Below are 26,955 nucleotides of genomic sequence, written 5' to 3'. Positions count from 1 at the left end.
TGGGGCGCACGGGCCTGCGCGCGCCGCTCCAGCTGTGCCCGTGGGGCCCTGGCCACTCACCCGGCCCTGGGCCCTCAAGCCCGGGGTCGGGTCCCAGCTGGGGACCTGCCACCGCGCCGCAGGATGCACGCGACAATCCTACCATCCGGTGGCGGAGCGGCTCACCTCCAGACGAAGGTTACCCGCCAGTCTTAACACTTGCATTGCCTCTGAGCCCCATCCACGCGGGAATTCCTCCGCATCTAGGGTCGGGGTCGCCTATGCTTTCACAGCTTAACCGTCCCACGTGCATGGGGCCAGACCTCCAACAAATCGCTCAGCAAATCCCTGGTGACAGCGGACATGCAAAGCTAATTCAACAAGCAGCTGCCATGAGGGGTGGGTATTATACCTGTCCCCGGGGGTCTTTGACCTGCTCTAAACTCACACATTGGGACCCATGGGCCTCACCGTAAATAAAGTCAGTGATTTCTGAAGAAGGGGGAGCCTTCCATCACAATTTCAACATGGAGCTCTCGGTCCTGCAAGCCAGGACCCCCAAAGTGCCAGATTTCAGAGAGGAAGGAAGAGAGAGAGAGAGAGAGAGAAACACACAGAGAGAAACATCGATGATGAGAGAGAATCATTGATCAGCTGCTTCCTGCATGTCCCCCACTGGGGATCAAGCTGCAACCTGGGCATGAGCCCTGACCCGGACTGGATCCGTGACCTCCTGGTTCATAGGTCCACACTCAACCACTGCACCACGCTGGCGGGGCCCAAAATGCCATTAACAAAGGGCTGTGACCAGGACCAGGCAGTCTCTGAGACAGTTTGGACAAGAAAGCATGTATTTCTTGTTCCTAGTCTGCAACTGTTTCATTGAAGATGCTTAAAACTAAACGTCCACCAAGCAAAGATGCCAAAGTCCATCGGACCAAGATGCAGGCGCTGGCAAATGAAGGAGCCACACCCGCTCACCTACATTGCACATTTGGCAGCGTCTCATCGGTGATTAAAATCTACCAGCACGTCCCAGGCTGTAAACTTTCCTAACCAGAGTTATATCTATTCTTTAATCCTCTCAACGTAAGTGATATAATGCTAAATGGCCTGGGTCTTCAGATTATCATAACATCCCCCATATACAGTCTCCAACAGCAAAATAGAGCAAGGGCAGTTTATAAAATATACCATCGGTATGTACTTTAAGACACAGAAATACTATACTATGAGGTTTAGAGATTGCTCATCTGTACTGAAAGTTAAAAACATTTTGAGAATGATACATAATATTTATTTTTTAAAGTGTTGGCCTCGCCCTGGCCGGGTGGCTCAGTTGGTTGAAGCATTGTCCCATATACCAAAAGGTTGCAGGTTCAATTCGTGGTCAGGGCACATGCCTAGATTGCAGGTTCGATCCCCAGTTGGGCGTAGTCGGGTGTGTATGGGAAGCCACCAATGGATATTTTTCACATGGATGTCTCTCTCTCTAAATTCAATAAACTCATATCCTCAGGTGAGGGTTTTTAAAAAAGCGTTCCTGAATTCAAGGCGTTTCCTGCGTGGGGTGTTCTATGTGACATGGTTGTGACAAGGCAGTTTTATTGACTTGCAGCAAGAGAAGGGGGTGGGATTGCTTCTGAAGCTCTGCCCCTGGGAAGGAAGGAGGCCCAACGCTCACTGCTGACACACACAGCGGAGTCTCACCCTCTCTCCCGAGTGCCTCCTGCGGGTTCTGCATCTCTTTCCCGTGGAGCTGTCTGCCGGGAAGGGGACTGCTTCCAGGCTGGGCTGATTTTCACACGTTAGTGTTTTAGTTAAAACAATAGTAATGTGCACCATTTTGCTCCTAGAGCACGTGGAGCAATATTTTTATGGTTCCTCTGGCAACCGCCAAGGCAGGAGCACAGGAGCAGAGGGGTCAGGGCAGGCTCGGGCCCAGGGGGGTAATGGGGTCGTGGGGGTTCGCTCACTGTGCTGGCTGGGGCCTAAGGGGTTAGGGGAAGGGGCAGGAAGGCAGCTACTGCCCTGAACTGCCAGATCCCTGGCCTGAGTCATCCCCTGTGACTGGAGAATGTGGGCAGATATTTTCTCAAGAAACTAGGGATACACTAAGGGGTGCAGGAATTAAGAACTGCTTCTAAAAAAGAAATGTTTACAGAGGGCGAGACGTCAGCATGTGAGCACTATTTGCAGACGGGACCGGTGCTGCCAAGTTCCCGGCCTCTCTCGGGCCATCAGGCCTGGCTTCGCCCAGAGCACGGATTCTGGGACCAAGTCTGCCCTGGGCCCCACCGTCTCTTCCCTCTGCTTATGAACGAGGCTCTACCAGTGTTTCTCAGTCTCTACTGTGGACCCACTATGTGCACAGCATTGAGCCAGGCGCTTTGAAAAATATTAAAAATAAATAGTCGGTTTGGCTCCACGGTTAGAGCGTAGGCCCTCGGACCCAAGGATCACAGGTTCGATTCCCAGTCAAGGGCAGGTGTGGGAGGTAATATACGTGTCTCTCTCCTCCCTCCCTTCCACTCTCTCTAGAAATCAATGGGAAAAATATCCTTGGGTGAGAATTAAAAGGGAGGGAGGGGGGAAGGGAAGGAGGCCTGTTCAGGACAAAGATACAATGCAAATGAGACAAACTCATGCTCCTGTGACCCATACATTTTACTTCTGAGTCTCAAAAAATAAGGTAGCTGTGGGAAGTAAAGAAAACCCAATCCTGTTGGAAGTCGCCACGGAAGAGCTGAGGGTGAGTTGGCTTCCTGTGGACTTGGAGTTGAACCCCAGCTTTCCCTGCACGCTGCGCAGGCCGACTGACCCTGGTCTTCAGTAGGGAAACTGGAGGGAAATGCGTACACTCGATCGCTGGCACTGCCACCTCTGCTGTCATTGGTAGGTCCTGCCTCGCCCACATCATAACTTGGGACGGGGGCACAGGTGTGGTGCTGGCAGGGTCACTGGGAGCAGGGACACCAGGAGGCCCTGGAAGCTGGCTCCCAAGGCCCCGCCTCCTGGCAAGCCACAGCACCAGGGGTCATGGAGTCTTGGGGACAGAGCGGGCAGCAGCCTAGCTGTCAAGGTCAGGAACAGCCGGAACACTCAACTCAGTCATCAGTGGGACCCGCTCAGTCGGGTGCCTGGCTCCCACTTACTGGGCTCCTACTACACCGGATACCTCGTCAGAGGACAGACACCCTGGCCGAGGGCTCAGCCAACACCGACCCCATAGAGCCCCATATTGGGAGAAAAAGCGGAGGGCCCATGGAGGCCGCTGGGTCCCCCTGGGGATCCTGATGCCACTTGGGACCCTGCTCAGCCTTTACCCTGACTCCTGTGGGAGGGGGACAGGACCATTCACACCTTCCTCCCTCCGTGGCTCAGGTGGGGACAGGAGCCGGACTGGGTCCAGGCCAACGTGGGGAGTTGGGCAGAGGAAACAAGGGTGACAGACAACAGCCTGGTGGGAGCGCCCGCTGTCCTTGCCCCCGTCCTGTGACACAGCAAAACCAACCTGGGGAGAGACGTGCTCCACCCTCCACACTATAGCCACCCAATTAAAATGAATTTCAAGATAGCGTTCTATTTATACCCCGAGGAGCTGTGTGGGGCTGGGGAGCCAGCACACGCACAAACACCCCTCGGGCACTAAAATAAAAGGCGAGTTATAACATAAAGCCAGACCAGGCCCTCGGCTTCCAGAGGATCCTGTCTAGAAAGTGGACAATGGTAACATTTAAATGTTGACCAATCAGTCAGAAACAGAGAAAAATATTTTCATTTGTCAGTCCTTTAAAAAAAACCAAACTCTGAGCTCTGTATCTGAAGTGATTTTGAATATAAATAACCCCTTTTTTGCAAGAGCGCTCCAACTGGTGATGAGAACTGTTCCCAGTGAGAAGAAAAATTACTGTCCAGAAACAGGAGACACGAAATCGGTACGATCCGGAAATGAGCAGGTTCCCAACCTGGGTGAGCAGTGACGGCACCAGAGGCGGCCGCTGTCAGGTGACCTGGCGGGGCCCTCAGCTGGGCCACTGGTCACAGGAGGGTGTGAGTCCTTTTCCCTCTGCTTTATAGGGTTGCTGTGAGATTCCGTGAGAAGCCTTTAGAAATAACCCTACACTGACACATCGCTGTCCCATGGCGTATGTCAGGGTTCATTCTCGGTCTTGTACTTATGGTGCCATCTGAAGTTTTTTATCCATCGAGGGCTGTTTTCTCCCTCCTCCCCAGCTGCGAGTTTGGGCCACAACGGGTCGTTCTGGAGAGCGTTCTGCTGGTGAGAGGCGGACCCCCAGGTTAGACAACAGAGCTCACAGGACCCACCCATCTCCTCCTGGGAAGTCAGAGGCCACAGCCAGGGGGGACAAGGCCACCCTGCAGAGGCACCGCCTCAGGGCACAGGGACAGAAAACTGTGCCCTCTTTGTCAGCTTGGCCAAAGCTCGTGAGCACAGGCCTGTCGGCAGGAGCGGGTGACAGACAACGCAAAGCAGGGCGACATCCCGAGATAGGCCAGGCGCCCAACGCAACAGCTCTTTGCGTCTCCATTCCACACAGCCGGCCCGGGTCCTCCTGCTGGTGACTCACTGGCCAGGAGACAACCATGAGGAGAGGACAAGGGTCACAGGTGCTTTCTCGCTGCCTGCACTTCTCAGTTTTCTACTCTAAACCTCTGAGACTGAAGGGAAAGATCTAAGACGTCATTCTGACAAACTCTGATTGGTTTGGGTAAGTCTGAACCTTTAGATGGCGACCACCACAGTGGGGCCAGTGAAACCCAGTGACGGCCAACAGCTGCAGAAAAGGTGAGCACGTGGCGGCCACACGCAGCCACATCTGCTCACAACCTTTAAATTGCATGTCGATCTCTGATCATGGAAGCTCTGTGCTTTCATGGCTCCTGTTGTGTAAGCCCCAGCTCCCGGCCACCCGGACACAGACGACTCCATACAGGATGCCTATGGTGTGTTTTCTTGTCTAGGTCTGGCAGGTGCTGGGGGCAGGTTTCAGGAACCTGGGGTCATGAAAACATCCGAGGCGCTTCAGGAGGGATGAGGCTGTGCAGCCCATGTTTGCTGCTGGGATTCCACCACTGGCTCCTCGGATCGGCTGCTTAGAATCCCACCTGCTGCCTCCCCACCCTGTCACCTGTCCCCAGGTGCGGCCCAGGCCTCCGTGGCCTCGCCTGTGCTGCAGAGCAGCTGCTGTCTCAGAGAGGCTGCGTTCCTGTGAGTCACAAGCTGGTCGTGGCAGGTGGCTGGTGCCTGAATTTTCAGCTTGCCAAGTGCTTTGAGATACAAAGCTAAAAATACACGTGTGTGGGTATGTGATTATTTTTTTTGCAATTCTGAACAGCAAGGAAAGTGACAAGAGAATGTATGCTATTGCTGGTGCTGCAGCTTTATCATCATCAAATAGCACTCCTCGTATTTATTTCCACGCGGCTGAGTGACGGGCTTGCGGCTCTCCCCACACGAAGCCAGAGCCTCCGTGTCTCCCTCCTTGCTCCCAGCGTATTTGCCCCCTGCCCAGCCCTCCACTGCCCTTTTGCTCAGTTTCAGTACTGGGACCCGAGCAAGGAATGCTGCGGTCAGGGAGCGATGGCTTAACACAGAATCACACGGGCCCTCCCATCTTCTCAAGGGGCAGGGAGAGAGGGGCTGGGCCTGTCTGAAGCATCCTTGACATGAATATGGCCCTTTCCCATGGAGAGGAGGTAAATACAAGTGGAGGGTTTCTGCTTCGCAAAGTCCTGGTGTGGGTCTCTTTGAGGTTCCTCATGATTGGGCCTCTGTGCTTCCTGAACTTCTCTGACTTTTTCTTCCACCAGGTTAGGAAAGTTTTCTCCATACCTTGCTCACCTTCTTCTCCTTCTGGTACCCCTAGGAGGTGGATGTTGTTATGTTTCATATTGTCCCAGAGTTCCCTTAAACTACCCTTGTTCTTTTTAATTGTTTTTTCTTTTTGTTGCTCGAATTGGGTGTTGTTTTTTGTACCTTGTCATTCAAATGACTGATTTGATCATCCACTTCATCAAGCCTACTTTCACTTCCTTCCAGTGTATTCTTGGTATCAGATATGATAGTCTTCATTTCCAACTTGTTCTTATTCATGGTTTCTGTGTCTTTTCTCATGCTGATGTAGTTTCCACTACACACAGCTTCTGGAAAACAACTAAAAGAGATGTTAACGGACCTTAACGGCCCCTCTCTCTTCCCATCTTTTTTTACCCTTAGGGCTAAGAATCATGAGTGGACAAAATGCTTAGAGAGCATGACTGTATTTGACCACACGAACACAAACAGCTGGAGTCTTTCTGACAATCCAGCGGTTACGGAGTGCCTTTGCCAAAGGGACGTCTGCCATCCTTTAAATACGCCTTCAGGAGATGAAAGAGCAGTTATCCTCTCTTCCCTGTCAGAGTCCACGGTGGCAGCCACTGGGTTAAAACACCCCACCGCTCACAGCGCCATTCTGCCACAGGGCAATGTGCTCTATTCCACGGAGTCTCAGCCTTTTTTCTGAGATGAAAAAACAACACAGAGTGTCCTCCGAGGTCCCAGGTAAAACTGAAAACAGCAGGTGGACTTGCTGTGACACGCACAGGCTCCCATCCCCCGCCCATCCCCGAGCATACGCCCCGGTTGCTGCTGTTGAGGGTGACAATGCAGCTTGTTCCCAGGAACCAGGGGAGACGCTGCTCCTCCAGGGTTCACTGAACTACAGCGCACAAAGCCGCGCAGATGTTGCCCATATATGTGGGCTGTGTGTTGCCGTTTCCTTAAGGCACTCTGGGCTGTATTTCCTTGAGGATCATCAAGTATAGAAAAGGTGCAAAACAGAAAGTTAGTCTGTGTCATATCCCAAAATGGGTCCAAGCCATTTCTCCACCTCGGCCACAGACATGTTCTTCCTCAGAGCATAATCCTCAACCTGCGAAAGATAAAAAGCAGCTTATCAAACCAAAACAATACAACTTTTTGAACTGAGGTTCCCGAAGGATTTGTCCAGAAATATTAATTACCTTCCATTTTATGTCTTATTAGCTGAGTTAAATGGAGAGAAATAGTTGTCTTTTCACTAAGTTGTCTAAGCTATGGGCAGGAAGCAAATATCTAAATCTCAGAAGCTGGCTGGGGTCTGAGAGTGTGCATGCATGTATGTGTGTGCACAAGCATGTGAGTGTGCATGCATGAGTGTGGTCTGCATGTAGATGAGAGGGCCAGAATCAAGACCTTAACTAAGGTAAATGTCTTTATCCTTTCCTTCACATTTTATTCTCATTTATATGTGAAATACAATAGATTCTATAGTTCCACTTAAAATAAGACAGGGGTCCACCCCGGGAAGCCACATATCATGAAACAGCTAGCTTACCTGGTCCTTGGAAATCTTCCCCACAGCAAAGTATTTGGACTTCAAATTGGAGAAGTAGAGGCCGGACACGGCTGAAGCAGGAGCCATCGCTAACGACTCTGTTAACCGAATGCCTGCAGAGAGCAACACAGGAGACATGCTCACACTCTCGGTGCCCAGCACAGGCCTGGCAGCCGGCCGGCATGCTGACAGAAGTGTATCCACTGAATAACAGAAGCAGACACCACTCCCTGGCACGTACCTGTGCACTGCTCAATGTCGGCCAGCTTCCACATGGTGAGCTTCTCGGTGTGGTCGGGCTGGCTGGGGTAGCCGGGCGCCGGGCGGATGCCCCCATAGCGCAGCTTTCGCAGGTCGGCGACATCCAGCTGCTCGCTGCCACAGTAGGCCCACAGCTCTCTGCGCACCCTCTCGTGGAGCTCCTCCGCAAAGGCCTGGCACCCAGAACAAGGGGGGTCAGGCAGAGGCCAGAGCCCGGGCATCCGTGTGCCTGCACCCCTCCACCAACGCCAGGCGGGCAGCACCCTTGCCTGGACCAGTCAGGGGAGACCTGGCAAGACGGCACAAGCTGGATTCTCGACCCCTTTGTAGTGTCATTAGTTGCTCTGCTGGCTCTGTTTTGGCCTCAGATTGGGCACTGAAGCTCCATATTTAATCATCCAAGGATTCTAAGCCCTTTAATGTCAACATTTTCCTGAAGGCTCTTCTACAGCTCACTGTGGCCAGGAAGAAAAGCTGGGACCATTCCAGCTGCTCATTTCTCCACTACTGGCCTCAGGATTGGGGAGGGACCAACCCAGAGCTCGGCTCACTCACTGCATGCAGACAGAGGACCCTAGAGGGGGTCCCAGGATTAGAACTGGAGCTCTGAAACGAGTCTGGTTTTAATTTCCCAGGCTCCTCAGGAAAACCTCACATCACAACAGAAAACAGAGACATGAGAACTAGGACAATAAAGTCGAGGTTCTCAGGGTGACTTGAACTGCAGCACATTGAAGGATCCCTCTGCCCGGAAGGTGACGTGGGAGAACAGTTAGGGAACACAGGGTGTAAAGCTGCGTGCTGCTAAGGCCAGTCTGCTTGGTCCCCAGGATGCCCACTGCCTGGAGCTGTCTCAGGCCCCGACCCTGCCTCTGTGCTCAGGGCACGGCTGCCCTACCTCTGCCAGCCGGTCCCCCAGCGCCTTGACCATGATGCTGCTATAGTCATCACCCTGCTCCTCGTAGGCGTGGCTCAGCTCCTCCACCCCGAAGCAGGCGACAGCAAACAGGCCCAGGTAGTCCCGGAGGCCCGAGTGCAGCGGCGCGATGAAGTCCGCAAGGCAGAGGTACGGGTCTGTGCTGGCAGAGTCCTTCTCCGCCTGAAATCCAGGGGGGGGGGACAGTATGAGCAGGGACGTGGCACCACACACAGCGGACAGCAACACAGGTGAATACAGGTTTGAACAGGGGTGCCTGTTTTGTGCGCTGTTACACCCGCAGCACTTAGAAGAGTGCACAATATTCCATACACGTTTGTTGAATGAACAAATGAAATGAGATTTTAAAACTATGACATGGCATATGTAGTCAAGAAACCAGTTCATCCGCTCATTCACACACTAAGCACATGTTTACTGAGGCCACAGGCACTGTGCCAGGAACTGGAACCTAAACATTCATTCAAAATAAAAACTTCCCCCAAAGCGTTTTCTATTCACAATCAACATTGAACCCTGAAGTTATGATCAGAAGGGGTCCCCCACATATGTAAGCCTCGACTTCTGCATCCACAGTAGGTTACCAAGCTGCCAGCCAGCAGCACAGGCATGGCGGCCCACGGGTGGTGGTTCAGGAGACAGCTGAGGAGGCCCTGGACCGGCCCGAAACCAGACAAGGAACTCAGCAGGATCTGCTTCTTCCCTTGATTCATATTAAAATGTGGCTCTCTCCCCAGGCCAGGTATCTCTCCCATTTTTCATTTTCAGCTGATGACTGACTCTTCCCTCCCATTAAGCTGACAAATAAGACCGTAAACATATTTAACAAGCAGGAATTTTGCCGAGACCGTAAACAGCTAATAACGAATACTTACTGAGTGATGCTTAGGCTACGCCAGGCACTGCTCCTGATGCTTTATGTGAATGAACTAATCTAATCCTCTCAACCACCTTGTGAAGGAAGTGATGCCATCAGCTCTACTTCCCGACAAGAACTCCCAGGTGGACAAGCCTGAGCCACTCGCTCAGGGTCAGAGTGGCAGCTTGGGGGGTGCGCTCCTGACCACCACACGGCACTAGGACTGGCCAATCAACAGATGAGTGGCCGACCCAGCAGCTTAAGAGCTATGTGCTCGCTGGTTCTGGACACAAGCACAGCCTCCCTGACCGTGGGAGGGACAGTGCAGGACCCGGAGGTGCCAGGAGCCAAGGCAGCTCTGCAGGGAGGAGCTGCTCGCCAGCTGAACTGCCATCAGCTGCTCTGTGCTCACAACGCCGGGGACAGAGCTTCCTGCCCAGGGGCACAGGGCGCAGAGCGCCCGCACGGCAGCGGGGACGGCAGCAGAGCTGCTCGGAACAGACCCCCACACAGGACCTGCTGCGGCCGGACCTCTCAGTGCTGGGGGGAAGCAGCTCGAAACACCCATCTGCGTGGGTAACAAGGACGCCGAGAGGTCACAGACTGGACACAAAGGGTTCGGTATGAAAGCGGGTCAGAGGACACGGGACCTGCAGGAGGTCTGTGCCCTTAGTGACCCTGGAAAAGGAGCGGCCAGTTCCCCAGAGCAGAGCCTATCTCCACGGTGTCTGGCCTGAGTGCTGCAGTCACGTGGCCGCCCGTTTCCCTTGTCGTGTGCTGTTTAATGTCCTCAGCTAAGAACCTCTACAGATGTTGTTAGAGTAAAAATACCTGTCAGTGTGAGTTATGCTGTGGTTAGGATTAAAAGCAACACTATCGCTTCTAAATGACTGAAATGGTAGCAAAACTTTGCAAGACTAATTTACTGCAGCCCTTTGTTAATAACTCTGGTGAGTTCTGGTTCCAATTCTTGATTAAGACAACGATTTTTTTTATAGCAGCTAAAGGGACGGACGTGCCTATCCTATCTGCATTGTGCAAGGGGGGGACAAGTGAGGGAGGCGTGTGGCGCTGGGCCTGCTCTCATGACGCCGCGAGAAGCTGGGCTGTGACAGAACAGCCAGGGGGTGAGGACAGGCTGGGCTCCCCTCCAGGCTCTGGGCTCAGCACAATGTCCACCACCTTCCTGTCCTCCTCTGCAGAACACACACCAACTGCCCCAAAACAAGGCTGCGTGGAAATTAAACAAGACAGTCCCTCAAGAGCCCTGTGAGCGCCTGGCCCCTGGTACACATTCAGCCGAGGCTGGTCCCGCCTGTCTCCCCTGAGCGAGAAGCCACCAGCCCACTTTAATAACATGCGTGTGCACAGCTGACGTGTGACCACCCAGGCAGGGGCGGGGCTTCTCTTCCACCGCCTGAGACACCAGCAGACCCGCCCTCGGTGTGAGAGGCCCCGCCTTCTCTCCACGTCCTCACAGAGGCCCCAGGCTGGGCCTGTGACTGGCCATGGGGGGGGGGGGGGGGGCGGTGTCAGGCTACCGATTACCCAAAGCTCAGACTTCATTCTTATTTACGTTTTTTGCTTACACCGAAGAGTAGACAGCCTGTGGCAGCCCACCCGCTCTCGTACCTGCTGCCTCAGTCCATAGAAGGTGGCGATGGGCTGCGCGGACCGGGGCTCGGAGCCCGAGGGGTACAGGTGAATGTCGTCCTGCTCGCTCTGCGCGGGCCAGAACCCCACCACGCCCCGGGCCTGCAGTTTCTTCTCCCCAATCAGAGCTCTCAGCATGTTCTGGGCATCATCATAGAGCCTTCTGGCCTCTTCCCCTAGGAGAACATGGGAGGAACTCAGTTAAAGATGCTAATGACCAGCAGTGCTGCCCTGTAAAGCCACTACCCTCTCCTGTCATTTCTCACCTCTTCCCCTCAAATACTCTCTCAGTGTTTGTCATCAGCGCAACGCAGGGTGAAGCAGTGACGGTTCGTGGTTCCTGCTAGATGCAGCCCTAGTCACTCCCCGCAGCTCACACTGCTTACATTTTCCCACTTGATGAAGGCAAAGCGCAAACCGGTGGCTCCCCAAAGCCGTCTGTCACACAGAGCGACCCAAAGAAGGCAAGTCCTCCCGTCGCCGATGCTCCCGTGCGCATACAACACCACTGACCCACAGGAACCTCTGGGGATGCGGAACCCTCTTAAGTGGTTCCTTTTCTTCAGTGCTCCCTCCTGTCCCCAGGCCCAGCCTCAGTAATTCCCACTTCATCTTCAAAAATCAGTTCACACACCACCTCCTCCAGGAAGCCTGCCCTGCCTCCCAGGCTGAGATCCGCCTCACTTGCTTGTGTCAGCGAAGGGAGGAGGAAGCACTGCACTCACCTACAGTCTTGTCATCAAATATCTTGGGGAAGCCGCGGTTCGGGTACTTGCCCCGGAGCTGCCACACGTCAAAGAAAGGCTTCCAGTCGATGTAGCCCACCAGCACCTGCAGGTCGTAGTCCTCAAAGACCCGCGTCCCGAGAAACGAGGGCTCCACTGCAGGAGAGGAGAGCCGAGGTCAGCAAGACACGGGCCTGGCGGGGCCCCTGCGCAGCACACCTGGGACACCCGCTCTCCTGGCTCCCTCGCTCTGTCTCTCTACCATCACCACAGCTGTTCCACAAAGAGGGGCTTCACATTGTCACGGAGAGGGCATCACCTGCAGCGAATCCCTAATAAAACCTTCTCCCAGGCAGCCGACTGACCCCATCGCCCTTGGGGTCTTCCCTCAACCCTCCCACCCCCACTCCGCCCAAGAAAAAAGAAAGACTTGGGTTAATCTTCACATGTGCAAATGAGGACAATACTAACTAAAGGTCGCTGTGGAAAGACATAAATATAAAGTTTAAAGACGTGAAACAACAAATCTCTATCACCTACGGCTATAGGCGCACATAGTCACAGTCTAAGGAGCCGAGGCATCAAATTCAGGATCGTGCAGGGGAGGGGGGACCCTAGGGGACCCCCGCCACATGGTACTGTCTGGTTTTCTAAATGGGCAGTAGGCTACTTCTTAAGCGGCAGTGGGTACATAAGAACACGCCAAGATACTGTTCTTACGCCCCGAGTCTAAAATGCATCACCCGTGAAATCCCTGAAGACTTCAGAGAGGGCTTCCCTCCACCGCACCGGAAGGCGCTGGGCTTAGCAGAGACTGAATCCTACTGCCTCCCACCATGACCCCACACTCAGGTCCTCAGGTGGACATGGGCAGAGACCAGCACATCCACTGCAGAGCTGTGTCCGGGACCCTCAGGACAGTGCCTGGTTTTCTGCACATGGAACTGTTTACTTTTCTTTCCAATCGTCACTGTCCCTCATCATCACTCTTAGACACGATCGGGAATCCCCAGCTGCCTGTCTGACTCTGTAGCCAAGTCAATGCAAGCAGCCCTGCAGCCCGTTACCACCACGGCCCCCTCTACGCAACACCCAACGGACCTGGGGGAGGCTCAGCCAGCCAGTCGATATGGAAGCTGTACTTTCTGGCTTGACTCAAGGTTAAGTATCTTCTCTCCTATGAAAAAAAAGAAGTTATGTAGTCAGACTCCTGGGTTTTTAGCTGCTACCACACAAGTATGTCCAAGGGAGCTCGTCGGGAGGGACGGGAATAGTCCGTGCTGGGAGCCAGGGGGATGCCGCAGTGCTCCCGTCCCGTCCCCATTTTCTCCCAGTTTCCTCAGAACGAGGAGCTGTGGAGTGTGCCCAGCACCGTGTCAGTTCCCGTTCCCCTGCTGGCTTGGAGCGTATGTTTTACTCATTCCCATGACTCGGTCTGAGCACAGCACCTAACACCTACTGCAATACGTACCAACCAACGCGTGTCTGGAGGAGTGAAGAAAATTAATTTTAATAGAACCACAAATTATTGGAAACTCTGATCTCAACTAGAAAAGAGCACTTCTCTAAAATGTTCCTAAACCTTTACCCTCCTCAAAACAGTCAAGTCACACTGAAAACTGTAGGGTCGTTATATCACCCAAACAAGCTGTGCCCTGGTTTTGTCACTCACCTTGAGAGACTCATAGTGGTCCTGTCGAATGTCCTCATACTCTTCTGTGATCTCCTCAAAGTACTCATCTTTCAGATTCTCATCTAAGAGCTGAGAACACTGAAAACGCAAGATCCAGGTCAGTAAAAGGCACGGAGCAGCACAAGCGGTAAAAACAGGCAACACTGGCTGGTTCTGGCGACACCTCCTTCAGGAAGCCTTCCCGTGTTGACACCATTTCCTCTCCCGTCACCAACGGTGCTCATTCCTGCCTAGCTGTGCAAGCAAGGGTTAACTCAGTAGGCCTGGAAGGTTCCGATCTTGCACAATCATTTTTCTTTCTTTGAGTAGGATCAGCTGGCCTGTTCCAGGTTAAATATTTTTAAAACATATATATTTTTATTGATTTTTAGAGGAAGGGAGAAGGAGAAAGTGAAACGTCGACAGGAGCGGGAAACATCAGTCAGCTGCCTCCTGCACACCCCCACCAGGAACTGAGCTTGCAACCCGCACATGTGCCCTGATTGGGAATCGAACCAGCAACCTGCCAGTGCCCAGATGCCACCCAACCAGCTAAGCCACACCGGCCAGGGCATGATTAAATGTTTTTTGAACTGGAAACGGGTCATTTAAAAAAATTCCACATTCCTTTCACTCTGGCATGGAGTTCAGAGAGTGTGCACTATGTCTGTAAATAATCCTAAATGGCCGAGTCCTCTCTTCCTGGGGCGGTGTCCAGGTCAAGGGTGTCTTGGTGCCACCATTCCTTTCGCTCAGCCAGCACTCCCGCTGGAAGTTCAGGATGGGGACTTTGAAAGCCCAGGGGCACGCTCACCGCACCTTTCCAGCAACACACACAATGGCAGTGACACCTCAGAAGCCATAAGCTCTTTCACATTTTGAGTGGAATTGGACAAACATAAATAGCTGTTGGGTGACAGCCCTGATGCTCAGCGCTCTGTCCTCTCCTCACGACACTCACCACCACCACGCTCTTGGACGCGTCCAGGACGTGGATCACGGGCGCGCTGTACCTGGGTGCGATCTTCACCGCCGTGTGAGTTCTGAAGAGAGAGGTCAGGAGAAAAACACACCCATCAGTGCTGACACCCTACCCCACTCGTGTTCAGAACCGCTGCGTGTCCACGGTGCTTTCCCGGGAAACGTCAAATTTCCCTTGTAAAACAGAATGACTTTCTCCCCACCCTAAGATGGGAAAGGAGCGGGGTCTGTTCCAGGCTATAAAGAAGTCTGTCCTCAGCCCTCTGCCAGCAGGTCCAGGACGAGTCTGGGACCTCGCACTCAGTAGCAGCCTGTCTGAAGGAAGCTGAGTGTCTCCCTCCAAAGAAGCTGGGGTACAGCCAGGGCCCTGAGAACCAGACACCAGGGCAGGACCACTCTCTGCGGCTGCGCCCTGTCCCTGGGAGACACCGCCAGGGCCTGGCCCACCCTCACCGTGGACTTACAGGAAGGAATCTCAAGCCCTAAGTCAACGCCACACAAATAACAGAGACGCAAAAGCAACAAAAATATTTCATGACCTTGGCTCAGCCTCAAATGCCTTCTGCCAAACTTGGAAATGTTAGTGCTGAGGAAACACCCTTTAATCCTTACAACCGCCCAATTAACTACAGTGCAAACACACTGCCCTGACTGCTGAATGTTTAAGCAACAGCCCAGGCCACATGTCTGCTGGTTCAATTAATACATAACACAGTGAAGGGAGAGGCTGGCCGCGCTGCTTCTGGATGCTTTTTAAAACACCTTTCATCTGGTGGCTCATCTGGTAAGAGACAGAAAAGAATGGATGACTTGGAAATGTTCCAGTTTGCACCAGCAGCCGTGTGGTTTCCTCATCTTGAACTTGAGTGTGTTGTCCGACCATAAAAAGTGGTCCTTATTTTGAAAGCAGCATATTTACACAACTCGCAATGCATTTCACTACATCTGCTCACTTACTTGTTCATTCTATTTCACACCTGAGGTTTTAAAAGGTATTTCATCCTGCCCTAGCTGGTTTGGTTCAGTGGATAGAGCGTCGGCCTTCAGACTGAAAGGTCCCGGGTTCGATTCCAGTCAAGGGCACGTGCTCAAGTTGTGGCTCGATCCCCAGTAGGATGCATGCAGGAGGCAGCTGATCAATGATTCTCTCTCATCATTGATGTTTTTCTCTCTCTCTCCCTCTCCCTTCTTCACTGAAATCAATGAAACTAAAAAATAAAATAAAACGTATTTCATCCTGACAATACTCTATAAGTTCCATTCTCTTTACTAAGCAAATAAATACTCATAGCACAATCATTAGTGACCCGAGACCAGGCTCACTGAAACCCCAGTCACAGCGGCCAGTCACATCCCGGCCACTGGTCCTGGAGGGCAAGTCCTTGGTGGAAAAACAAACCTGTTTCTAATGTGAGCAGCAATGGCCACGCACGTAGTCCTCAAGCACGTAACGCAATGACTGGATAAATGACGTAACACTCAGATGCCTTCCACACGTGGGTGGGCTGCATCCGGTCAGTGAGCGGCTCTAAGAGAAGACAGTGGGGAGCCTGAGGAAGGACATCCACCCCCAGGTGCCTGTGGGCCTGGCCCTGCCACAGCAGCTCTGCCTGGTCTCGGCCGCCCACCTTCCCTGAAGATTTCACACCCGGCAGCTCCCAAAATCTCAAGTCAATTTCCTAAAACCCATCGCTCTCCCTCTGTGTGTCTGTGTGTGTTCCTCTGGAGAACCCCGACTAAAGCAAACGGTTTAACATACAGTTGTTAAAGGGACCGTGAAAAAGGACTCTGGAGTTCCTCTGACCAGGCCTCTAGTGTACTTTTAAATGTTTTTGTTGATCTCAGTGGCAAAGGGAGAGGGCGAGAGATAGAAACAGCAATCATGACAGAGAATCATTGATTGCCTGCCTCCTGCACGCCCCCTACTGGGGATGGAGCCTGCATCCCGGGCATGTGTCCTGACTGGGAATCAAACCGTGACCTCCTGGTTCATAGGTCGACGCTCAACCACTGAGCCATGCCGGCCGGACTCTAGTGTATTTTTGTATCAGAAAAATAAACTGAATTCTTTATGGGATTGCCAAGTTCAATGCTCCACTGGGCATTATTCCCTGACAAAGTGAATGTAAGGGGCATAATGGAAAGTCTGATACACATAATTAACACATTTCTCACCAAATGTGATTATGACCCCCAGTAAAAGCTGATGAACTGAATAATGATGTGACCAGATCTGAACTTTCTCCTCTTGGAGTTGTTTAACCCAAAGCTTTCCCCTTTCAAAACTAACTTCCCAAAGTGAGCCTTCGGTGCATTCTCGCTTTCTGTCTCTACTGTCACAGGTTGGAGCTTCAAGGGAACCTGGAGTTACTCAGACTCCGGCTTCAAGACAGGGAGTGGCTGAAGTTCAAGCCATGTCTTCGTGCCGAAACGCAGCTTCTCTACTTAGTTTTATTTAAAGAGCGAGTGCTCATTATCAATCTCAGGAACTGAATGGCAGGTGAGAGGGTTAAGGAAAGGAATCCAAAGAAAGGCTTCTCAGATGCGTGCTCTTGTCCGAGTGAAGGCCGAAAAGTGCACGTGCTTACACACGAGGAGACTGTGTACTAACAAGCACAGGGAAAGCAACCCAGGTCTTACCACTGTCCTCAGATTCCGTCCTGAGGATGGGAAGTGAATGCAGCACAGAGCCCCAGAGCAGGACTTACCGAGAAGTGGTGGCCCCTCCAATCAACAAGGGGATCTTTATAGCTAATCTCTCCATCTCCTTGGCAACAAATATCATTTCATCCAGGGAAGGAGTGATGAGTCCTGACAGGCCAATTATATCTGTTATTTAAAAAAAGGAAAGAAGTACAAATTAGAAGGATGACAGAAAAGGAGGAAAAGTATAAAGACTCATCTAAAAAACTTTGGTAATAAAGACCATAAGATGTAATATGAATTCCCAATTTCTAATTCTAAGACATCTTTTCTAACTGGGGGCTTCGCTTTATTGTTTGCTTTTGGTAGTAAATATGGTTTGTAGCTTAAAGTTGCAATAATGTACTTGCCACAGTTTTGGTGAGCCAGGCACCAGAATACACTGTTAGTTATGAAGTCCCAGACTCGAACACGTCACAGTGTGTGAAGGACATAAACACTGCACAGAGAGCAAAGTCTAATACACCACTCTCTTCTAAGAGGCTGTCTCATTCCCATCTTCAGGGCTACACGGGGTTTCTGCTCCCTGTTCACCTTCTCAACCCGTCATACGTGGCACTGAGAGCAGCCCCCACAGAGGAGCCGGCACATCACTGTCTGAATGGCCCTCCCAGCGACCCCTATGCAGGTCAAACTAGTCCCTGAGAGACAGACACGAAAGGAAATGCCCCGTTTGGTTGCACTGTACCTGCTTTGTGGTCAAGAGCCGCTTTCAGAATCTTATCACAGGGCGTCATGACTCCCAAGTCAATGACTCTGATGTGCAGAAATGGGACGTGAGGAAGCGAAAGAGAATGTGTTAGAGACAAGGCTGAAATGAACACTGTTAGCCATCACATACTGCTGTGATGTAAGCTGGAGTCACTGAATACCGACAACCACAAGTTCAACTACTATTTAAATGAGAAATATAATTAAGGTAGGCAGAGCAGGATCAAAGCCATAAAAATAAAATAATAATCATGAAAAAGATGAAAGAAAAGAAAAATCAACAAAAGACAGAAAAATCAATTCCATAAAAGCTCTATGTGAATTGTGAAGTGGTAACAAAGGTTAGTAGTCATAGGTTCCAGGTGGCTACAGCCTTAGATCTATTCCAATTCTTACATGCATTGCACTGTAAGCAATCGTTTAAACGGAGCCTCTTTACAGTGGAGCTGGGTCTGCCAGCACAGGAGCTGCCTTGCATGACTTAGGCCTCAAATCTTGGGAAAGTTAAACCTGCAAAATAACCCCTGGACTGGGCCTAAACAAGGCTCTTTCCCAAAGGACTGTTTGCAAGTGTAACAGAAAAGCAGACTATTGCACCAATGCTTACTGAGCTAAAAGTTACAAACATTGTTTAGAATCGTGGTCACTGTGTTAACTGAGCCCTCCTTCTATGGGTGTAATCCTTCCCCTTCCCTTTCTCATAAATGCCCTTTGTGTTTGCCTCCAAAGCAGAATAGTTATTTGCTGAATTAATGACTCCCAAGTAGCTATTCTTTTTTATCTCATAAATGCTTGTTGCTTCTCATTTTGAAAGGCTTTTTTACTATTAGGTTAACGACATCGCAGGCTCTATTGCATCATCCCCATGAGAAATGTGTTTTCTGTCTAGACAGCACTATGGCCTCTAGTACTCTATTTTTCCCCTACAAAGAAAAAAATTTTATCATTTCATGAGATTCACTGCATCCGGGACAAAGAACTAGGAACAAGAAAGGTGCATTAGGACTTGGTACTGGATGGTTAGCTAGACTCACTCACTAGCTGGGTGACTCACCCAAGCACCCAGCCTAGGCGACTGGTGCTCAGAAGTACATCTGATTACGAAGCACATCTCCGGGGCACGTGTCCACTAACTGACACTGCAAAGTCAAACTCACCAGTGCCAGGAGCCCATTGTATAAGGCATGAGACCCAAAGGGGTGTTCGACCTGGTAGAAAAGTGTGCACATTCACTATGTTTTTGTAAAAGAAACAAAGTTTCATCAGCAGATGTTTCTCCGGTTAGACTTGCTCGCAGAGAGGACTTCAATGCAGGAGACGGAGGAGCTGGGTGTGCTGGAGGGAAGCCCGGGTCTAACAGGCAGCGCTCACAGCTGCCGGGCCCTGGAGGAACGCCACAGCCCGCCCTGGCCCTTAAAATACCTCCACTGCAGGAAAAACATTCCTCGCTACTTATTCATTTTTCAAAGCAAAAAGTGATAAACACAGGATAAGGACAGCTCAAGAACGCGATGCGAAGACTACCTACAAGTCCCCTTTTCAACAGTTCTTGTCCCATGACCACAGCTGCATGTGTGCCTGGCCATTCAGCCTGATAAACAGTCAACTCCTTGAATGGAGTCGAGTCAACAGAATCATTCTGGTGTCGTAAGTATAACGCATGGCACATCGCTGATGATCAGCCTTCCTTAGCTGCATTTAACCAGCCTGAACTCAGACCTGGGGAGGCATGTTGAGAGGACACAGGGGCCTTTCAGGTTAACTGTCCCCTGACAGCAGAGGAAACCCTCAGGGGCACAGCTGCCGCTGCAGCAAGTCTCTCTCTGTGACTCAGAAGGGCTGTTGGCTGGACGTGGACCAGAGACGGCATTAGTTCGTTACATCAGGCTTTTGATTATAAAGAACATGTTGAAATTGGAGCAAAACACTCACATACTAAAGGTCATCAGCTCTCACAAGGAAATAGCTTTGTGCTGCACAGTCAGTCACCGTAATGCGAGGTGTCAGAAAGGGATTTTACTTGTATACATTCCCGGCTCTAAATCCATCATTACCAAGAAGCCTGCGTGGTGCTGTCTAAGCAAAGAAAAGGGAATTGTCCAGTCAGACCTCCCTATCAAACCCGGCTGAGCCAGTCCTAGCAGGTCTCAGCTCTGAAGCAGGGCAATTCAGATACCTCTGGCCATGGTGGGAGCCCAGTGTTCTGGTTACGAGAGCCCCTAGCCCCAGGTCAATTCTCAGGAAGCCTCTTGGTTCTTGTGACCCCCTTGAATAGTTCTTACTTTTCTTTTTGTCCTTATTGAACGTACAACAGGTTAGATCATTACTAACATACCATTTGAAAAGGTGTGTTCAATTTCGAAAATTTGAAAACACAGCAAAAAGGCACTAAAAATAGCCTCTAACATCCACTGCCAGACCCTCCCACCCACTAAAGAATGACCCTGTTAATGCTTTTATTTTTAAATAAGAAAGCGGTTGAAGGCAGGGGGACTCACCTAAAATTATTGCAGCCGAGAACGACTCCAACGATATTCTTGCCGATGTCATGCACGTCGCCTTTCACGGTGGCCAACACGACGGTGCCTTGGTAAGGATCCTGGAGAGCAAGACAAGTAGCTAAACGTGGCTGTGGTCATTTCAAAGCAGACCACCTAGTTCTCTAGTGCCTGACCAGTGCGGGCATTTTAAAATCCTCACCGAGGGCATGCTCAGAGAGCGGAAGGGGGAGAGAGAGAGAGAAACATCTACATGAGAGAGAAGCCAAAACCGGTTTGGCTCAGTGGATAGAGTGTCGGCTTGCGGACTGAAGGGTCCCGGGTTCGATTCCGGTCAAGGGCATGTGCCTGGGTTGCGGGCACATCCCCAGTAGGAGGTGTGCAGGAGGCAGCTGATCGATGTTTCTCTCTCATCGATGTTTCTAGCTCTCTGTCTCTCTCCCTTCCTCTCTGTAAAAAATCAATAAAATATATATTTTTAAAAATAATTTTAAAAAATACATGAGAGAGAAACAACAGAGAGAAACAATGATTGGTTGCTCTCCAAATGCTCCCCAACTGGGGACCAAATCCGCAACCCGGGTACGTGCCCTTGACCAGAAATGAAACCGGCGACCTTTTGGTGCATGGGATGCTCCCACCAACTCAGCGGCCTGTCCAGGGCAGAGATCATTTCCTTACTTTACCTCAATGACAAGCACAGCCAAGCCCCAGAGTCCCTACTCCACTCCGGTAAATCTTCGAGGAGTTCCTCACAGGGACCACAGGCCGGGACAAATGACTTACCTCTTCTTCGACTGAGCCAGTAAGCACTTGAGCTTCTTTTCTTTCTTTTTCCATAAAGGGAATAAGGTGGCCAACAGCCTTCTTCATGACCCGAGCTGACTTTATCACCTGGGAAAAACACAGAGCCAGGCATCTTTATGGAACCACCTCAATGGTTGCTCTTGGCCACTTGAGAAATGTTACATGAAGTGAGGGTGCATGCTGTGACCGCAGCTCAGCCACGCCGGAGCTTTCTGTAGGCCCCAAACCCAGACAGCTGAACAACTAGTTGTTTACTGCTGTGGTTAGTAGCGGCTGAAAGTTCCGGTTTTGCTCCAAACATATTTAATGTACATCACTATTTAAAATGGTAATAACTTTTACAAAACATGCAGCTTAAAAGGTGAATTTTAGTCAGTCAAATAAATTGGTACTATTATTAACTTTACATTCATCTTGGGTTTTATTTTAATGTGGGGGGAGGTAGATGGTTGTTGGGGGTAAGAAGTGGTACAGAAGATCACACATGAAGATCAGAAGCTAATTATTGGCAGATGACCTCTAATCTCCACACCACCCTAACGATGAATTTTTGTTGACATTCCCACTAAATACATTTAGTGAAACAAATGACCAGATCTCAGCGCCCCTGAGCTCTTGTCAAAATTAAAATAGATGCAGACACATTTATTAAAAGACAAAGACGTTTTATTTCAATTGTGAAACTGTCCCCCCATCTTTTGCCAACCTGAGGCAGAAACATTTTTCCGGCTCCAAAAAGATCACCAACAACTTTCATGCCGTTCATCAAAGGCCCTTCAATTATATGCAGAGCGCGGGGGTATTTGTCCTGGTTTAACCTGGCTTCCTCGGTATCCTCAATAATATGTTTTTCAATGCCCTGCAAAAGAAAAAAATAATAATAATAAATAGGGGAAAAATCATACAAAACAGTGGCTTAAATATAAACAGCCAACAACAAATGATTCGAATCATGGAAATGCTTAGAGTACAGGTTTTGCAAATCCTGGCTCCTATGACCAATCCAGGGGATTCATTAAGCTTCAGTTTCCTAAGTCACAGGATCATGTAGTACCTGCCTCACATGGTTACGCCAAGGATTAAATGAGACGCCTACACAGAGTGATTAAGGGCTTTTTTGACATTAGGTACTCAGGAAAGTGAGCTATGAGTGAGAGAAGGAGCATTAATAAGTTCAAATTAATAATAAAATATACTTTTTATTGTCGTGGTTTAACAGATTACACATTAATGAATAGCTCCTGTGAAATCCGCACTTCTCTCTGCAACATTAGGGGCTGGGTAGGAAAGACAAGGGGCAGGACCTGTAGGCAAAGGTCAGAGCCAGGGGGCCTCTGCTGACTTGTCCAGCCTCCAGTGATCGAGCCCCATCCTCCAGCCCCGCCAGCTCAGAGATCCTTGGCGGTGGCTTGCTAGTTCCACAACCTGAAACATGTGAATCTGAAGTTCAAAGTTAAATGCTAGAGTCCCCAAAAAATAGAACTCTGAAATTCTCCAGACTCACAAATGAGAAAACTGAAGCCGAGAGATTGAGAATCTTGCCTGATATTACAATTACCAGCAGAAGAGCCAGGACTTGCTTTCTGATGGAATGACAGCAACTTGGTCTAGGAGAGCGTTTCTCAAGTGTGGCAGTGCTGGTATTTGGGGCTGAATAATTCTTTGTCATGCGGGCCTGCCCACTGTAGGATGTTCAGCAGTATCCCTAGCTACTGGATCCAGTAACCCCTCCCACCCCAGTTGTGACACCCAAAAATATCTCCGGACACTGCCAAGTGGGCCTGAGGGGGCGGGGGTTGGGAAGGGCTCTGGGGAGTCTCCTTGGCTATAGCCCCACCCTTACATCTCAGGCAGGAATGAGGGGCCTCAGCCCTGGAGCTCCCCCTTGCGCAGCGCCCCACAGCTCACCTTCACAAGGGCATACTCCAGGCGCTCTTCCACGGGGCCACTCCTCCACTCATCGGTCTGCACGACCTTCTTCCCTCCTTTGCCATGAGTCTTAATGGAAATAAGGACAGAGAGATGGATACAACAGGTCCTTACTGAACTATTTGGCAGCAAAAAACTATGTCTTATTCTTCTTTTATGCTGAATAGGTTACCAAACAAGCATGTAGAGTTAGCTTGTTTTATAAATTTTCTAGAATTGTGTTACTTTGGTATAAGAAAAATTAATTTTACATTTTAAAATAAACGGAAACAAACATCAGAATACTGAACAGCGTACATGTGGCCTATTTCTCTCCCCTCGCCTCACCACAACGCCTTCTCTGGAGCGCCCTATACAAATCTTCCACGATCCAAAGCCGTGACTAGATCCTTGCTCCTATTACAAGGAGGGTCTCATAACCAGGCCTGAGCCATCAATTCAGACAGGAAAGCCGCCGTCAGGTGCGCTCTTCCTACCTGGGCGTAACGCAGGAGCTTCTCAGTGGCCTCGGGGTCCTTGTTCCAGATGAGGTCCTCGCAGAGCTGGAGGAGATCCTTGTGGATGTCGTCGTACACGGGGAGGTTCCCTGCATTCACGATCGCCATGTCCATACCAAACTGGGGGCAACACAGAGAACAGTGAGCATTTCCAGGGACACCCTCCACTGGGGTCAGCACACTTTTTCTAAAGGGCCCGAAAGAAAATGTTTTAGGCCATGTCTCTGTCGCCAGGGCTCAGCCCTGCTGCTGTAGCACAGAAATACACAGCCTACGCATAAGGGAGCACCTACGGCTTTGCTCCACCAAGACTGGACTCTCAGAAACAAGCAGCAGACTCAGATGACCTGCGGGTTTGCAATCCCCTGGCCTGGGTAAAGCTGGCTGTGGAGGAAGCAGGCACCCTCCCTACCTTGATGGCGTGGTACAGGAAAACCCCGTGCATGGCTTCTCGGATGGCATCCATTCCTCGGAAGGAGAAGGACAGGTTGGAAAGACCACCACTGATTTTGGCTCCAGGTAACGTTTGCTGGAAAAAATAAAAAAGTGAAAAGATTCCCCCATTTTGCCAAAAGCATCAATGACATCCCTTAATCTTTACATAAAAGAGTGGAGAGTAAAAAGGTTGCCATCGCACCTTATAACAAGGCCGGGCATCTATGTGGAACTGCTGGCTGAAGCACAGACCAGCTCAAGCATTTAGGGAGACAGCTTCCACTGTCTGCTCCGACCAACCCTCCGCTTCCCACAGACACTGCAGAGACACGCATGCACGTGTGCCCAAGACACACACAGGGATGCTCACACAGCATCGAGCACAATGTCCCAAAAACAGAACAAACCAACTGTCTGTCAACAGCAAAACAGTTAACTATGGAGCAGTTACACCACGGGATATTAGACATTAATACAAACGAACAAAATACAGCTACAACTACACAGGTCAATCTTTAAAAGGAAGTTGGGTGAGGAAAAAGGCTAAGAATCTTAGATTCTATTTCTATTAAGCTCAGAAACAGGAATAACTAAACTACAACTCTTTATACAGTGGATTCTCATTATTTGTGGTGATTCTGTTCTACTAGTCACCACAAATACTGAAAAGCCTTGCTTGTTCTCACGACCTGAATGAGAGCTACTGTATGCCTCAGAATTAATTATTATACCCTATTTTTATATATTCTGCAGTATGTGTTACACTTCAGTTCAAAATAACATAAAAGAAAAATAGTAAAGGGCCCTAAATTTCAGAAAACCAATTTACTACCTAAGAGCAAGAATGTCGACATTCCCAGCCAATAAATACATATTCATGACGTTCGAACGACTCACTGGAGCCACGTGGTAGATGTGAGCAGTGTCCTGTGCAGAGAGAAATCACCCAGACTCACTTTAATGACTTTGGTCGCATGGATAAAATTAACAGCATACAAGCTATGTTCTTCCATCCCAGTCCCAATGGTGAGGATGTTAGGGTCAAATATGATGTCATTTGGATTAAAGCCCAGTTTTCCCACAAGTAGATGGTAGGCCCGGGTGCACACTTGGATTTTGGTGTCTGTTTCTGTCGCCTGGAAGAAGGAGCAAGAGATTGTCATTTAAACAGAAAATGCCAAGCAGCCTCTAATCATTCCTCAAATTATCTCCGAGGAGGAACTGGTTTAAAGACTCTGCTGTGACTCCTGTGAGACAACCAACACCCAGGCCAGGGGGCTGGGGACCAAGGGAAGCTCGTGTTCCGCATGTCCCTGCCATAAACCGCCAGTTCTGAGGGGAATCTGGATAAGTCTGTTTCTTACGCACAGAGAATTTAAAATAGAACCCATCTGATAAGGAACGCCCAAGAATAGGAGCACTCAGTCATGTCATCTTAGCCAGGAGTGGTGACCTCCCTGCAGCCACTACAAAATGTCAGACTTCCACTAGGTTCAGAAAGGGTCAGAGGAGGAAATGTGGGGATCAACTCCTAGGCTCAGGGCAATTGCCTTCAGCAAAGCAAAACCAAAGGGAAAACTAAGAACTCTTGTCTCCAGTTTCCTGGGACTACTTATAACACTATGGTGCGTACCCTAGGAAATCCCAACATGTTCGACTGGAAAACAGGATCAATTTATCCAAATTGAATGAAAAGGCTGGTTATGAAATGAAAATCTAAAAAACCACTGCTGAAGGAAAATATATTTGGACGGGAGCATAAGCCAGTCACAACAGCAAAACAACCCAAAATACCTAGATCTTGAGCTTTCCTATTTAAGGAAAACTATAAACCTTATTGATTAGTAATTGGAAAGACATACATTTCCTGAAGTACAAATCTAAATAGTGGCAAGACACCAATTCTTCATTATTTTAAAGGTTAGGATGAATTAAATTTTAATCAATATCCCAATGGGGCTTTATTTCTCCATAAACTGGAAAATGGTTTTCAAATAAATTTAACATAGGAAAATGTATTGAATATAATGGATGCATTATAGAATGATAATGGTTATTCTTTTATGTAACTTACACAAATAAAAGATAATATAGTCTATTCTGCTATTATGTGATAATTTTATTTCTAGGAACCTTATCACAAACTGTCATATGAGGCCTAGCTGGTCGAAGTGTGGTCCAGTGCACTGAAAGTTTGCAGGTTTGATTCCTGGTCAGGGCACATGCCTAGGTTGCAGGTTCCTTCCACAGTCAGGGTGTGGATAAGACAACAGATCAATGTTTCTCACATCTCTCTCTCTCTCTCTCTCTCTCTCTCTCTCTCTCTCCCTCTCTCTTTCCACCCTCTCCCTTCCCTCTCTAAAATCAATAAGCATGTCTGAGGATTTAAAAAAAAACATTGTCATATGAAAATAATCACTTCAATTAGTAAAGGAAAATTGAATCGAGAGACAGTAGTGATAAAGTTATTCTTCCCACAGATATTTCAACAATAAAGGTGTTCTTCTATATTTTGTTATTTAGAGTTAAAATGAACAGTTGATAAAAATAACATCAACCAAAAACATGGAGATTCTTCCATTTTGCTTTAATCCAGCCCGTCTGTTGTATCTGGCCTTCACCTTGCAGTTTGGTCTGTAACATGCATCACAAATATAAACCAGAGACCACAGCAGATGCAGAAACAGAGGCAGGTGAGACGCTCTGCTTCGTTTAGTTGCAACAGTGGCTCTCAATTCAAAGGCTGCTTTCTCCCTACCACGGAGGCATCATCCAAGGAGGCGAATCACCAGGAGACCTCCATCAACTGAGGCAGGCCTTTATCCCAAATATCCCTGTTGTTGGTTTCTGAACTTTGGAGGGAAATGAATTTTTTGCTTTGGTCTTTATAACTTTCAAAACCACAATTCTATAATTAGCATCTATG

General features: G+C 49.7%; 1 protein-coding gene across 4 annotated transcripts in view; it reads right to left on the bottom strand.

The window, feature by feature from the left end:
• Positions 1–6,248: 6,248 nt before the first annotated feature.
• Positions 6,249–26,955, bottom strand: part of MTR (5-methyltetrahydrofolate-homocysteine methyltransferase) — a 41,478-nt gene continuing 20,771 nt past the window's right edge. For all 4 annotated transcript variants that reach the window (XM_070401037.1, XM_070401038.1, XM_070401039.1 and 1 more), the window contains 18 exons: positions 24,986–25,165; positions 24,007–24,123; positions 23,574–23,714; positions 23,077–23,166; positions 21,875–22,027; positions 21,148–21,255; positions 20,362–20,462; positions 17,841–17,908; positions 17,158–17,278; positions 14,430–14,511; positions 13,469–13,567; positions 12,898–12,973; positions 11,797–11,952; positions 11,051–11,247; positions 8,521–8,721; positions 7,603–7,795; positions 7,362–7,474; positions 6,249–6,917 (listed from right to left, as the gene is read on the bottom strand). In XM_070401037.1, coding sequence (XP_070257138.1) covers positions 6,831–6,917; positions 7,362–7,474; positions 7,603–7,795; positions 8,521–8,721; positions 11,051–11,247; positions 11,797–11,952; positions 12,898–12,973; positions 13,469–13,567; positions 14,430–14,511; positions 17,158–17,278; positions 17,841–17,908; positions 20,362–20,462; positions 21,148–21,255; positions 21,875–22,027; positions 23,077–23,166; positions 23,574–23,714; positions 24,007–24,123; positions 24,986–25,165 — 2,283 coding nt within the window. In that variant the 3' untranslated portion in view covers positions 6,249–6,830. The remainder of the gene's footprint in view (positions 6,918–7,361; positions 7,475–7,602; positions 7,796–8,520; positions 8,722–11,050; positions 11,248–11,796; positions 11,953–12,897; positions 12,974–13,468; positions 13,568–14,429; positions 14,512–17,157; positions 17,279–17,840; positions 17,909–20,361; positions 20,463–21,147; positions 21,256–21,874; positions 22,028–23,076; positions 23,167–23,573; positions 23,715–24,006; positions 24,124–24,985; positions 25,166–26,955) is intronic.

Source organism: Myotis yumanensis, unplaced genomic scaffold (genome assembly GCF_028538775.1).
Source record: "Myotis yumanensis isolate MYYU_CA2020_CCGP unplaced genomic scaffold, mMyoYum1.0.hap1 SCAF_22, whole genome shotgun sequence".
NCBI lineage: Eukaryota > Metazoa > Chordata > Mammalia > Chiroptera > Vespertilionidae > Myotis > Myotis yumanensis.
Note: the sequence above shows the minus strand (reverse complement) of the source record. Positions and strands in the feature narration are given on the sequence as shown.